Source organism: Thamnophis elegans, chromosome 12, assembly GCF_009769535.1.
Source record: "Thamnophis elegans isolate rThaEle1 chromosome 12, rThaEle1.pri, whole genome shotgun sequence".
In the NCBI taxonomy this organism is placed as follows: Eukaryota; Metazoa; Chordata; class Lepidosauria; order Squamata; family Colubridae; genus Thamnophis; species Thamnophis elegans.
Genome location: NC_045552.1, coordinates 46,747,091 through 46,762,634, shown reverse-complemented (window position 1 = coordinate 46,762,634; position 15,544 = coordinate 46,747,091). Strand labels below are relative to the sequence as shown.

The 15,544-nt window shown below is 44.9% G+C and overlaps 1 protein-coding gene across 1 annotated transcript; it reads right to left on the bottom strand.

Annotated features, from left to right (window-relative positions):
• Nucleotides 1-229: 229 nt before the first annotated feature.
• Nucleotides 230-13,920, bottom strand: LOC116515172 (transmembrane protein 47-like). The gene is made up of 3 exons (XM_032227073.1): nucleotides 13,545-13,920; nucleotides 1,075-1,215; nucleotides 230-966 (listed from the first exon to the last, which is right to left on the bottom strand). The coding sequence occupies exons 1-3, from the start codon at nucleotides 13,744-13,746 to the stop codon at nucleotides 785-787; spliced, it is 525 nt and encodes a 174-aa protein (XP_032082964.1). The 5' UTR covers nucleotides 13,747-13,920; the 3' UTR covers nucleotides 230-784.
• Between the last annotated feature and the right edge of the window lie 1,624 nt (nucleotides 13,921-15,544).

Below are 15,544 nucleotides of genomic sequence, written 5' to 3'. Positions count from 1 at the left end.
GTTTAGGAGTGAGGACTTTTGCCAGAGAATTTATCTGTGTTTATTTTGGGCTCGCAGCCAGCAAGAGCCGGGACTGATAAAAATATTCCTTTGAAGTTCTGTTTGGCTTTCGTTTCTGAACAAGAAGGTGGAAGTCAGAACAGGTTTCCAATAGATGCCAATGTCAACTCATAAAGTTGCCAGGTATGTTATATACCGGTCGATGTAGAAGTTATGCAAAATACCCATCTCATTTTTTCCATGGTTTTATTCATCAGCGGCTCATAAACATTTGTATATTTTCAGTGTTTCGGGCTTCTTGGTATGAAGTGGATTTAGCATCAATGCATTTATAGAACCCCTTCCCCCCCATTCACACAACATTGTTCCTTCGTGTTGAAGATCTGCACACAAGACGCCACTCAATAAAAGCTAAACCAAGCTGCTCTTCCACTGTAGGAGCTACCCTTTCATAAATAAAATAAAGACAAAATTTCATACATAGAAGATCAAAGTAAAGAAAAATAATATTTTTTTTTTTAAAGGAAAAAAATACACGAGAAATCTTAAAAGCAGGTTATGCCGGAGAGAAGTGCGGTTGGCTGGCAGTCACGAGTCCTGGTGATGTTGGAAGAGTGTCCAATGGAAGCCTTCAACGTTTTCACCTGGTCAAAATGTCCATCCATAATGTGCTTGAATGTGCCCAGAATTCTCATGAAACCCATCGTCCGTCCTCTTCTCTTGCTCTCTGTTTATTGAAGAGGCTTCCAGATCTGATAATCCAGGGACCTTCTTACAAGTTGTCCTAGTAGTAAGCGTCTTCATAGGCATCAGTTCGTAGGCAGTAAAGGATGGCTGCTCCCAGCATAAAGATGGCCGAACCCCAACCCAACCCATATCCCCAGTTGAACTCATGGTAGCTTCTCAGCGGGCTACTGTCGATGAACTTGATGGGGTAGAGAATTAAGGCACAGATCTGGAGAACCACTAGATCAATGGAACAATAGGAGAAACAAGTTCTGTTAAAACCACTGGCCAAGTTGTCAATATTTACCCAGGAGTGGAGGTGGGGGGCTAGAGAATGAGAAGACCTACCTGCTGCAAAGAGAAGAATTGACACTATCCGATAATAGTATTTATAGTTCCCCAGGCACAAGGCTATCAGAGACATGAGGAACGACAGCAGAGTGATGGTGGCAGCTGTCAGGATTAACACCAGGGTAGTGATTTGCCAGTCTGCAAAAGAAAAGGCAGAAGAATAAGAAAAGGAAAAAAAAAAACAAATGAAGAAGAAACTTCAGTCACAGTCAGTATCCATGGTAGGCAAATAATACGCAAATAATATTATATTGGGGATTGGGTCCTTTTGATTTGCTTCTTTAATTCAGAATAGAATGGAATGGGAGTCGAATAGAGTCGAATAGAATTCAGAATAGAATACAATAGAATAGAATAGAATTCAGAATAGAACAGAACAGAGTAGAATAACAGACTTGGAAGGAACCTTGGAGGTCTTCTAGTCCAACCCCCTGCCTAGGCAGGAAACCCTATACCATTTGGGACAAATAGTTATCCAACATCTTCTTAAAGACTTCCAGTGTTGGGGCATTCACAACTTCCGGAGGCAAGTTGTTCCACTGATTAATTGTCCTAACTGTCAGGAAATTTCTTCTTAGTTCTAGGTTGCTTCTCTCCTTGATTAGTTTCCACCCATTGCTTCTTGTCCTACCCTCAGGTGCTTTGGAGAATAACTTGACCCCCTCTTCTTTGTAGCAGCCCCTGAGATATTGGACCAGTGCTATCATGTCTCCCCTGGTCCTTCTTTTCATTAAACTAGACATACCCAGTTCCTGCAACCGTTCCTCATATGTTTTAGCCTCCAGAGAAACTGTTCCCTTGCGTTTACTTTTACATTCCAGGAAGCTGTTCACTGCCTTTCTTGGAATTGAGCTTTTCAGTACCTCCAGAAATAATTTAGTTTTTCATCCCCCATATTTTTTTTAATATTTTCTTCTTTAAGAAAGAACTTCAAGCAAATGCTACTTGGGTAGCCCCCCCCCCTTTTAAAAATGTTGTTTCAGGTGTATGCTGCCAAATGGCAAGGCTCTAATACAATAAAGCAACTGGGTGCCAGGATCTCTCTTTGTTTTTCCTGGAGAAGATTCTGCCAACATCTCCAGATGCATCTTTAACATACTTAGCATGAAACGCTCGACCACCACCATTAGGGCCACACCACAACCACCAGTTTATTCAACTCCCCCATGAGAATGAGAAGACAGCATCTCAGATCTCTTCTTACAAGTTTTGTTTGCTGAGAGATAAAGCTCATCTCTGAAAGCCTTTCTCCTAGAACCTACCTTTGAAGACCTTATCAAGGTTCAGAGATTAGGAGATCTCCCTCTGCTTCCAACCACTCTCTTGAATATACCAAATATTATACAATAATACAATAGCAGAGTTGGAAGGGACCTTGGAGGTCTTCTAGTCCAACCCCCTGCCTAGGCAGGAAACCCTACACTATTTCAGACAAATGGCTATCCAACATCTTCTTAAAATCTTCCAATGTTGGAGCATTCACAACTTCTGGAGGCAAGCTGATTCACTGATTAATTGTTCTCACTGTCAGGAAATTTCTCCTCAGTTCTAAGTTGCTTCTCTCATTGATTAGTTTCCACCCATTGCTTCTTATTTTACCCTCAGTGCTTTGGAGAATAGACCCCCTCTTCTTTGTTGCAGCCCCTGAGATATTGGAACACTGCTATCATGTCTCCCCTAGTCCTTCTTTTCATCAAACTAGACATACCCAGTTCCTGCAACCCTCCTCATATGCTTTAGCCTCCAGTCCCCTAATCATCTTTGTTGCTCTTCTCTGCACTCTTGCCTAGGTGACAGAATCCGATATAAGCATGAGTCTGAACTGATTCAAATTTGCTGTTTATTCATCATTTCATTCAGACCTTGAACAAGGCACCAAACCAGCCTGAGTGCCTCTCGGGAACTAGAAGTCAAGAATCTTATACTATCTTCTCTTCTACATATATAAAAACGGCTCTGTGTGTATCCGTTCCAGCATAACACTGGAACGGTTTGAGCAATTTCAACCAAACTTGGTACACAGATGACTTACCCTCTGGAAACAAATACTGTGGGGGTAAGACACCCCCAAAACCCCTGGGGGGGATTTGTTCTGTTAAGATACAGCCTGTTGTGCCTTAACATGACTTCTACTGTACTGCTGTAAAATGGCTTCTACTGTACAGTGTAGTGGAGTTGCCACAGTAATGGCTTCACAGTACTTTTCCCCACAGTATGTGGGGAAAATCCAACATTAGAAATTATGTTTGGTCCGGACATTTTCCCCCTATTAATAAATACTCGGGCAACATTAACATTAACATCAACTAGTTGTTAATAAAAAGAGAGGAAGGGGGGAAAAGATTCTCCACCAAATATTGTCATGTAAAATTAACCTGTTTAGAATTCCAATCAGCCATTCCCTTTGCATACATAAGGTCGCTAGTGGGGTGAGTTACACAGACACACAAAATGACAGAAAACAACCCTGACTGCTCTTTAGAAGGCCAGATCCTGAAAGGAAACTCAAATACTTTGGCCACCGAATGAGAAGGAAGGACTCACTGGAGAAGAGCCTAATGCTGGGAAAGATTGAGGGCAAAAGAAGAAGGGGACGACAGGGAACGAGATGGCTGGATGGAGTCACCAAAGCAGTCAGTGTGAGTTTCAATGGTCTCCAGAGGATGGTAGAGGACAGGAAGGCCTGGAGAAACATTGTCTATGGGGTTGCGATGGGTCAGACATGACTTTGCAACTAACAACAACAACAACAACAACAACAGAATAGAATAGAATAGAATAGAACAGATGAGTCCTAGAGGAGATCAACCCTGACTGCTCTTTAGAAGGCCAGATCCTAAAGATGGAACTCAAATACTTTGGCCACCTAATGAGAAGGAAGGACTCCCTGGATAAGAGCCTAATGCTGGGAAAGATGGAGGGCAAAAGAAGAATGGGACAGCAGAGAAGGAGGTGGCTGGATGGAGTCACCGAAGCAGTCGGCGTGAGCTTCAATGGACTCCAGAGGATGGTAGAGGACAGGAAGGCCTGGAGGAACATTGTCCATGGGGTCGCGATGGGCCAGACACGACTTTGCAACTAACAACAACGAGGGTAAAATACAAGAGTTATAGGATAAAATACAACAATTTAAAACATAGCTATGTCAAATCAAATAAAATGACATAAAATTATATTTCTTCATCACACCAGCAGTCTACCCCAATCAGGTTTAATTATCAGTAAAGCAGAAGGTGGAGGGCAGGATAGCTGCAAATCACATGAACTTTCTAGGTCTGTTTATGAAACTCACAGAGCCCTCTAGAACCGTGCGGCTGAAATTCAGCAGAATGTGTGTGTGTGTGTGTTTTGTTTTTTGCAGTTTAGAATGGCAGCATTGACTCTTGCAGAGGCTTCCGTTGTGTGGCTGAAACAGTCAGGGAGGGGGGCTTACATAAATCAATAAATAAACACAGGGGAGGAAGGTTGACCAGCCGGCTTCTAAAAGCTTTTCCCAGTTTGCCAGAATATCCAGGCAAAGGAGAGTCGGAATGTGTGGCAAAGGGGTCTTAACGCCAAACTGAGTCATCGAGAAAGAGCGAGTGCCCCCCCGGGGGGATTATTCCAGGTCAACATGTGTGAGGCACCAACAGACCCATCTGGAACGACGATCCCTCTCATGGACGCCCTTCGGAACGAAACGACTGATTTCAGTCTTTAACTGAAGCCAGATTATGCAAGAAACAGAGCGTTTAAGTTCTGGGAAGGGAAAGACAGGAAAGGAAAGGAGGGAAAGAAGGAGGGAAAGAAGGGGGGAAGAGAAGGAAAGGAGGAAAGGAAGGAAAGGAAAGGAGGAAAAGAAGGGAGGGAAGGGAAGGAAAGGAAAGGGAAAGGAAAGGAGCGAAGGGAAGGGAAGGAAGGGAGGGAGGGAAGGAAAGAAAATAAAGGAAAGGAAAGGAGGAAAGGAAGGGAGGGAAGGGAAGGAAAGGAAAGGAAGGAAAGGGGAGGAAAGGGAGGGAGGGAAGGGAGGGAAGGAAAGAAAGGAAAGGAAGGAAAGTAAAAGGAAGGAAAGGAAAGGAAGAAAAAGAAAGGAAGGGAAGGAGGAAAGAAAGGGAGGGAAGGGAAGCAGAGGAGAGGAAAGGAAAGGAGGGAAAGGAAAGGAAGGGAAGGAAAGGAAAGGAAGGAAAGGAAAGGAGAAAAGGAAGGGAGGGAAGGAAAGGGAAGGAACAGGAAGGGAAGGAGGAAATGAAAGGAAGAAAAGAAAAAGAAGGGAAGGGAAAGAGGAAAGGAAGGGAGGGAAAGGAAAGGAGGAAAGGAAAAGAAAGAAAGGAAAAGAAGGGAAAAGGAGAAAGGAAAGGAACATGAGGCAGGGGGACTGGGAAGAAAAAGGAAGGGGAGGGGGTAGGATAGGGGAGGGGGAGAGGAGAGAATCTGACCATGTTTACAAACTTTCTGTCCTGCACCACTGCCAAACTCTTCCGAATGCCCACTTTTGAAATCAATAAAAACAGGAGCAGGCTGGTCTGAATTGAATGCCTGGTTCTACGATTTGGAAACAGCTGTCAGCTCTGGGACGGTTATGTGAACATCTCTCCATCATCCCCATTTACTCTGGTCCCAACAGGGCCAAATGACCTGCCTTTAGACTCAGCCCCGGAGAGCTTGCTCCCTTCGGCATTTCTAGTAAGGAAAAGGTTCCCGGGGACGTTTAGACACAGATTTTCTTTTCTTTTCTTTTTAAAAGAAGTGTTGAAAAGTTCCAGGAAAACCTCTGGGTCGCCAAAAACGAGCTAGTCTTTCTGTTCCTTCTCAACTGGGGAGTTATAGTCTCAGGGTTCTGCCAACCAACCAAACACTGGCTGAACAAGCCACTCACAAAAGCAACCCAAGATTTATAGCGAGGGTCATCGTGGCTAACGATGGAATAAACGAAGAAAACTGCTCCCTGGTTTGCAAAGAGTTTAAAGAACAAGGGAATCTTTTGTCTGAAAGGAGAGGCAGTTAGGCAGGCTGGAAAAGACTCCGTCTCAACAGATGCTTCCTGTAAGGGCATGGAAATGGAGAAACCCAAAACTCAATCAGCCTTTACACCTCCTGTTGATTTTAAATTCAAGGTGACCAAATCAAGGACGAAGCAGTTAGACTCCTCAGATTCCTCTCTATCAGTGGCTTTTCCTGTTTCAGCCCCCTTGGCTATTTTTCACTTTCAAACTATTTTCTGCTGGCTCTTTCCTATTCTCAAAGAGGAGGGTTTCAAAAAAGCATCAGCTGTTAATGATGATACCTGGAACGGTTCCACCACAAATGCGCGAACAATAAAACCGCGCCGGCAAAACCGCACGATGAATGAGCGACGAATTAGCCCTGAAGCGCGCCGACAAAAGCGCGCTGACAGAAGCGCGCTGTAACGTAACCCTAAACCTAAACCTAACCCTAACCCTAACCCTAAACCTAACCCTAACCCTAACCCTAAACCTTACCTTAACTTAAATCGCGCTTCTGTCGGCGCGCTGTTGTCGGCGCACTGTTGTCAGCACGCTTTTGACATCACGGTTTTAGCGCCGCGGTTTTGTCGGCACGCTTATGACGTTCGCGCTTTTGTCAGGTCACGCCTGGAACAACAGTGACTTTCATGAAAGCCTGGAAACCCTTTATGGACTTTTTGCCAAAAAACCGATAGAAGTGAATTGGTGATTTTTCTTGATTAGAAAGGTCTGTTTATGAAAAGGAAGGAACCATCCTATGTTATATTATGTGAAAATATCTACAGACCCCTCACATCCTGGACATAAATTATTTCAACTTCTACTCTCAAAACTACGCTATAGGGCACTGCACACCAGAACAACAAGACACAACACAGTTTCTCCCCCAAATGCCATCACTCTGCTAAAAGAACTAATTCCCACAACACTGTCAAATTATCTACTAAGACTGTATTACTATTATTCTTCTCTTTCTTCCTAGTACCTATCTCTTTCCTAGTACCTATCTCTTTCAACTTATAACCATGGTACTTGTATCTTTAAAATGTATATTGTTTCATTTGTTTCCTAGTATAATTTGATTGCTTATTAGTAATCTATGACTATCACTGTGTTGTATCTTATGATTCTTGATGAATGTATTCTATTTTTTTTATGTACACTGATAGCAAATGCACCAAAGACAAATTCCTTGTGTGTCCAATCACAGTTGGCCAATAAAGAATTCTATTCTATTTCTATTTCTATTTCTATTTCTATTTCTATTTCTATTTCTATTTCTATTTCTGTTCTGTTCTGTTCTATTCTATTCTATTCTATTCTATATCATTTGGAGGGCGAAATACTAATGTCTATGTTTATGGTTGTTGCAAAGTCACTTCTTTAAATATCTTTCTTTCGCCCCTCCTTCTTCTTCTCTCTTTCACTTTTTTCTTTTATATTTCTTTTTTCTACTTTTCTTTTTATGCTTCTGAGGTTTTTTTTAAATCTGATGCAAAACTTTCTTTTAAGGCAAAGTATATTAAACAAAACCTGTCATTTACACCTCTCTCTCCTGCCTTCATATAGTATATATCTTCCAAGCCATCTTCTCTATGATTTCCTAGTTCCTGCAAATTGGTTTGTGTCCAGATAAAATTGGTATCTATTAAATGACCCGTCTTTCTGAGGTCAGTTTCCTTTGTCACCTTTTGAACTCTAAACTCAGTGCTACGAAGGAGTGACGTTTTTCTCTCCATTTATATTCTAGTGGCTTGTTCTGTCAGTGTTGGTGGGGGTGGGGCTGTTTAGTGTTGGCTTGTTTGGCAGTTCCTTCATCAGACCAACAATGTTGGCTTGTTTAGCAATTCCTTAGCAAAACCCCAATCAAGGAACTGGCAAACAAGCCAACACTACACAGCCCAAACAAAGAACCTCCAAGACCATTCCCCCCAACACTGACAGAATATCAACTGAGAGCGAAACGCCTTCCATACTAGCACTGATGATGTTACCTAGTTGGGTAATGAAACGTCTGTAAGAAAACAGCCAAGCTCAGAGAGCACCAAGGACCCCTGAGAGAAACATTATCTAATGGCAGTTGTCTTCGTTCAATAAGAAGTCTTCTGTGCTTCACTCCAAACATCAGAGGAGGCAGCAGAAGATTTGGGAAGCCAAACAGGTGGTCAGCCAATGAACTGCACATGAATGGCTGGGTTTAAGCACAGGGTGGGAATAGGGGCAGTGTAGCCAATCTACACATCTGTTGCTCTCCATCGCAAGCCTAAACAGCCGCCTCCATGCAAGACAAATTGGCACACTGCCCTCACCCTCCTCCCACTTTCAAATTTGCACGCTTGAACGGCGACAAAGAAAGAAAAATAAAAGTTTGCAGCGGGCTCCTGGGGCTGCCCCTCCTGCTTGGACCGTGTCTCCTGGTTTTCTTCCAAGAAAGGGGAATTTATAGGCAGGAATGCCAACCCTTGTCCTCTTGTTCAAGATGTTTGCATGTGGGTTTTGGCTCAAGCTTTTACTATGCAAACTTCAACTGGAGAGTTGTTATGGAGACCAAAATCTTGTCGAGGACGATAGGAGTAAACAAGAGCATGTTAGTTAGAGCAAAACGCTCTCTGAACCAGGCTTGACTCTGGCATATGTTGATACAGAAAAACAGAGTTGGAAGGGACCTTGGAGGTCTTCTCATCCAGTGGTCACCAACTGGTAGTCTGTGGACCACTGCTGGTCTGCAAGAAAATTTTGGTGGTCCCCAGAAAAATTATTTGCATTTTTTTAATATTCCACTAAATCAGGGGTCCTCAAACTATGGCCCCTGCAATGAACATTTGTATTGCTGCAGAGAGTCTCCCCCTTTCGGGGTCTTTTTGTGTGGGTCGGAGGGGGGCAGAAATTCCGACTTGGGGTCTGCTTTAGCCTCCTGGTGGGGGGCTTTGGGCGAAGGCTGGAGGGAAGCACCGCTGGTGGTGATGAGCCGGAGGACCTTGTTCCAGTGGGACTGCATCATGGCCTGGAACTAGCTGACCATCTCAGCCTGCTGAGTCTCCAGGTGCCGGTACCTGGCCTTGCACTCCCGCAGGTCTTCCCTCTGCTTGGAAAGCCTATGCTCCTAGTCCTCAGTGAGGTGCTTCTACTGAGCCTCCTTCTCGGTCAGATCCAATTTGAGCTGAGCTGTTTTGCCAACTCTTTCCCCTGGTGGCTGCTTAGCTCCAACAACTGCTTCCTGTTGGGGCCCTAAGGAGCCCAGGCGGGGAGGCGAGGAGTAGCAGGGAGGGGAGGGGCGAGTAGAGGCTGGCAAGGCGCCCCTTGAAATGAGTGACATCGAGTTGACCACGCCCACCCAGTCACATGACCACATAGCCATTCCCACCCCACTCCTGGGGAAGGATACTGTAAAATCCCCATTCCCACCCCACTCTGGGGTCAGCCAGAGGTGGCATTTGCCAGTTCTCCAAAACTACTCAAAATTTCCTCTACCGGTTCTCCAGAACCTGTCAGAACTTGCTGGATTTCACCCCTGGTTCAAACCTTCTTTAGATGTTTTATTTGATCATCTGGTTTCAGTCTTTTTCCCTGACCTGGGGCAGCAAAGATACAAGTCTAAGCATATTTCCCAAATTAGCCACAATTGCCTGAGTTTGCATAACTATGAGGCATATTTTACGAACCACAATTGCTGGGTTCAAATAATCTCTGAAAACAAAGCCAAACCGGCCCAATGTTGCATGACTGGAATGTCTCCTACCAATTTGGCCCTTGTCTGGGATGAGGCAGAGGGTACAAGGAGGGGGTGAACAGATGCTGCTTTGAAGACCCTTAGAACAGAGAGGCAAAACATTTCTGCTGTGTTTTCCTTGCCCTTCTGTGTCTCCAATTTCTTGGGATTCGTTTTTTTTTAATGTATAAGCAGCTCATTTGGGTCAGAGAAGGAGAAACATTCAGCCTTCCAAGAATCACCATCTTGGAAATGATTGCAACAGAGGCTTGTTTAACAGCTTGTAAACCAAGAATTCTTTCCATTCCTGGAAGATCTTTCTCTTTCACTTCAGGTCTCTTTGACTTCTTCAGTGACCAACTAGGAAACAAATAAGCACAACTTGAATTTTCCAAAATCCAGAGAGCTAATTTTTGGAGTGTCTTCTTTTAATTTGTGACTGCATATAGAATTTGGGGGACGCAGTGGCTCAGTGGCTAAGACGCTGAGCTTGTCAATCAGAAAGGGGTTTGTGCGCCACCCTGAGTCCCGCTGGGAATAGGGCGGCATATAAATAAAATGAACCTTGAAGCTTGAAAGGTCGGCCGTTCGGCGGTTCGAATCCCTAGCGCCGCGTAACGGAGTGAGCTCCTGTTACGTGTCCCAGCTTCTGCCAACCTAGCAGTTCAAAAGCACGTAAAAAATGCAAGTAGAAACATAGGGACCACCTTTGGTGGGAAGGTAACCACGTCCCGTGCGCTTTCAGAGTTGAGTCATGCCGGCCGTATGACCACAGAGACTTCTTCGGACAGCGCTGGCTCTTCGACTTTGAAACGGAGATGAACATCGCCCCCTAGAGTCAGGAACGACTAGCACGTAGGTGCGAGGGGAACCTTTACCTTTACCTTATAGAATTTTATAATCAAAGAACCAGGATTTTGTTTTTTTAAAAATGCTGCAGATTAATACTACTTTTTAAAACAGTGGGGTTATTTCCCCTCTCTCTTCCACACAGCACTTCCATGGGGTGGGAAACCATTGGCCCTGAATGATGGTTAACCAGCAAATCTCAGGAAGTATGGTTAGGGTTAACAAGTGCAAAGAATCAGGTCCTTATCCCAAAAGCCCTGTTGGATAAAACCAAATCTTGTTTCTTCTATCTAGGAAGTTCTTCAATTGTAAAGGATGTTTTCCCCTTATTCACATCCTGACAAACCGTGGCACGACAAAACCGCACTGGTCAAAATCGTGGTGATAAAATCGCGGCGCTAAAGCCGCGACGTCATCACCGCGCGTCATCACCGTCGCAACAACAGTGCGGCAACAGAAGGGCACTTTAAAATGGCACCGCAGCAGAAAGTCGACTTCAATTAAGGTAAGCGTTAGGATTAGGTTTAGGGGTTTGTTTTAGGGTTTGTTTTAGGGTTAGGTTTAGGGTTAGGTTTAGGGTTAGGTTTAGGGTTAGGTTTAGGGTTAGGTTTAGGGTACTGAGCGCTTGGGAATGCGCGAATTTGCCCTCTGCGATTATGTCATCGCGGTAGGGTCACGTTTTTCCTTAGCGCTTAGAACGGCGCGAATTAGTCTTCGCACTTATGTCTCCGCGGATAAGGGCTTCACGGATTTGTGGTGGAACCCTGACAAACAGGGTTCAACCATTTCCATCTGCAAAGGTGCCTTTCAGATACAACCAGAAGACCCTCTGTGGGTAACATACAGCGTCCAAACCGCATCTTGTTCCTTGTACAGTCATGGGACATCCACAAACTTTACATAAACAGCATGGCCATTTCACCCGCTCGTGATTATCCAGATGTGTTGAGTGACACATCAGTGAATCAAGCAGCGATGACTCCACACAAAGACTAAAATATCCCTTTAGCTTTCTGGAGGAGAAAGTCATGAAGAAGGAATGTTCTTGTCTAGCTTATTGGATTGTGGCAGGATCAATTAGGAAGGGGAAGTGAAGAAGGCTACACCTCTTTGGAGGAAATATAGGGATTGCATGCAACCTTAAAAAAATAATCAGTGTATATGGAGATTCTCAGTCACCCAGGTCATGGTTGTCCCAAAGGTCGTAAAATGGGACACGACTCATTTAACAAATGAATGTCTCACTTAACAACATACATTTTGGGCTCAGTTATGGTCATAAGCCAAGGACTTCCTGTACTAGGATATTTTTCTGACCTTAAAAATGTTGCTCCTGCAATCAAAAGTGTGGCCATTTCTTGTGCTTTTTTATTGATTGTACACCACTTGTGGATCTGACCTTAGTATCACTCACTGATCAAACTACAGGCAATTCTCGACTTATATCCATTCATTTAGCCACCATTCGAAGTTACCATGGCAATGAAAAAAAGTCACCTACAACCAGCCCTTGAATTTACAACCATCACACTTAGGGCTTGGTGGGCCGGGTGAATCTGGGTATCGTGATTTGCAAGCTTGTGGTTTATTATTTGGGACTTGTGAAGCTCAGCCACTGTGGTTAAATCATTAAGCTGTGGTTAAGCAAATAATTGTAATCTCTGTTTTCCTAGTCTATCTTGCTTCTTAAATGGACTCCTGTCCTTATTAAGACGGACTTCCTGGAAGATGGAGATTGTTTTTTATTCCCTCTTGTATCTTACAAGCCCTTTCCCTTGCTCCTTTTCCTTCCCTCAATTGCCTCTTTTCTTTTCTTTGTATTTTATATAGCAAAACAAATAAAAAATTAATATGTTAAAAAATTTAACGAGGTACTAATACCCGTGGCACGACATAACCGTGAACGTCAAAAGCGCACCGACAACACCGCGGCACTAAAACCGCGATGTCAAAAGCGTGCTGACAACAGCGCGCCGACAACAGCGCGCCGACAGAAGCGCGATTTAACTTAAGGTAAGGTTTAGGGTTAGGTTTAGGGTTAGGTTTAGGGTAGGTTTAGGGTTATGTTACAGCGCGCTTCTGTCGGCGCGCTGTTGTCGGCACGCTGTTGTCGCACGGTTTTGACGGTGCGGTTTTGTCACCGCGCTTTAGTCACACGCGCTTTTGTCGTACGCGCATTTGTGGTGGAACCACTAATACCACCCTATAAAGCCTTAGTAAGACCACATCTAGAATCCTTCATCCAGTTTTGGTCACCAACCTATAGAAAAGAGGTTCAGACTCTAGAAAAAGTGCAGAGAAGAGCAACCAGGATGATTAGGGGACTAGAGGCTAAAGGGTTGCAGGAACCAGGCATGGCTATTCTAGTGAAGAGAAGGACCAGGGGAGACAGGAGAGCAGTCATCCAATATCTGAGATGCTGCCACAGAGAGGAGGGGGGCCAAGCTATTTTCCAAAGCACCTGAAGGCCAGACAAGGAATCATGGATGGAAGCTGATCAAGGAGAGATTCAACCTGGAAATAAGGAGGAACTTTCTGACATTGAGAACAATCCACCCATGGAATAGAAGTTGTCTTTGAAGTTGTGGGAGGTTCATCACTGGAAGCTTTCAAGAAGAGACTGGACTGCCATCTGTCAGCAATAGTGTAGGGTCCCCTTCTTTTGGGGAGGGGGGTGGACTAGATGACCTATAAGGTCCCTTCCAACTTTGTTAATCTGTAACACTTAGGAAAATCAGGAAGACCCTTAAAAAGCCATCAAAGTTAACCAGTTGGAAGTTTGATACATCACGCTCTGGCATGGCTTAGTTGCATTCAACCTTAAATGAACAAGCCAGCGCTTCCCACGATCCGGATTTCGGTGCGCGCAATCCTCCCAGCATCAGCCTCCCACCCCACCACCCCACCCCGATCTTCCCGCCTCGGGATCCCGGACCCGAGCTTACCACTTCCGAAAGTGGAGAAGCATTGCCAGCCGCCCAGGAGCTGCCGACACTCCTTCCAAAGGGAGAGAGAGTAGCGTTCCGACGTGACCCAGGCTGGGCTCAGCAGCGCAGCCACATCCAGAGCCAGCGCCAGGAAGGCGCAGAGCAGCGCGATCAGCTTGAAAGGGCGCACCGTCAAACCCCTCTCCTCGGCCGCCGACATCCTGGCCCGGAGCACCCCGGACAACCGCGGGATAGAAGGAAAAGAAGAAGGGAGAACCGACGGGGACGGGTGGGAGGGAAACGCGAGGAGAAAGCCGAGAAGCGCTTCGCTTTTTGCGCGCTTCCAGCGGTGGAGTTGGCCAAAGGGACGCGCGCGGCAGCCGGCGAGGCGAGGGTCCCGCCCGCCCCGAGGTCCGCCCCCTCCAGCCCCCTTGGAGGACGGCCGTCGGATCCTAGAGACCCCCCCCCTCCCCTGAGCCTGGGGAGACCCGCCGACGGGTGTGGTTGGCTTTAAGAGCCGAGGAGGGGGGCGAAAATCTGGACCAGCTTCGGACGTTGGCACAGAGGGGCAAGAGGTAGCTCTGCCCCCCCCCCGGCTTCTGAGCTGATTTTAGCCAAGGGGTTAGATTAGAATAGCTCTGGATCCTGATGTGTGTCTCTGCACGCGTTTGTTTTTAGGATGTCTTGTTTTTGTTTATCGCTGGCTTGGCAATCTTGAAAGTTGGAGTGACTGGACCTAAGGAGATGGAGGGTTTAAGGCTCTGTGGACCACTCCTCACTGCCAACTTATCATGGCCAACTGGCTGCGGGGACAACTTGCCACTAACTTGTTGCAGCGGGAAGAGAGTTACACTAATATCAAAGAAATAGTGGGATAGAATCCTTAAAAATCACACTTGGCCAATAAAGACTTCTCTTCTCAAGAAAAGATGCCAAAGAAGGGACAGAATGAGATGGGTAATGCCAAAAAATAATTAGAATTGTCAAATTGTCCCATGGTGAGTTGGCGGTAGCAAGTTGGCTTTGGCAAGTTGTCCTATTCCCCCAGTTGATCCTGGAACACTCTTGGTGATTTTGGGTGAGCTCCGTTTCCTCCCTCCCTTCCTCGCCCTCCCTTTTTATGCCCAACCAACCTCACAGGGCTGTTACAATACAATACAATATAATGCAATACAATACAATACAATACAATACAATACAATACAATACAATACAATACAATAGCAGAGTTGGAAGGGGCCTTGGAGGTCTTCTAGTCCAACTCCCTGCCTAGACAGGAAACCCTATACCAGTGTTTCTCAACCTTGGCAACTTGAAGATGTCCGGACTTCAACTCCCAGAATTCCCCAGCCAGCGAAGGCTGGCTTGGGAATTCTGGAAGTTGAAGTCCGGACATCTTCAAGTTGCCAAGGTTGAGAAACACTGCCCTATACCATTTTGGACAAATGGCGATCCAACATCTTCTTAAAGACTTCCAGTGTTGTTGAGGAGAGAGACTCGGGTGACCTTTCTGGAGTTTCCCAGGCAAAAGTGGAATATCAATGCTTTAAAGGAATGAATGGAAGTAAAGAGGTGGAATATAAGCGATTTAAATAAACAAATGGGTAAATGTAAAGAGGTGGAATAGAAATGTGTGAAATCAAGGCATAAATGAATGTAAAGAACTGGAATATGAATGCTTTAAGCAAATGAATAAAAAGGTGGAATATGAATACTTTAAACAAATGAACACAGAGGTGGAATATCAATGCTTCCAAGGAATAAATGAATTAATATAAGCAATAGCACTTATATACCGCTTCATAGTGCTTTTACAGCCCTTTTACAGGGTAAATTATAAATGCTTTAAATAAACAAGTCAGCCTTATTGCATTTATGTTGACATTACTGTCTTGTGGGAATGGAGGCCACTAAAAACGATAAAAACAGTAGAGGTTAAAGGACAACAAAATATACCGCACAGGCCCTAGTGCTGCAATTAAAATTAAATTGTGTTCAAAATAAAACACACAGGGAGA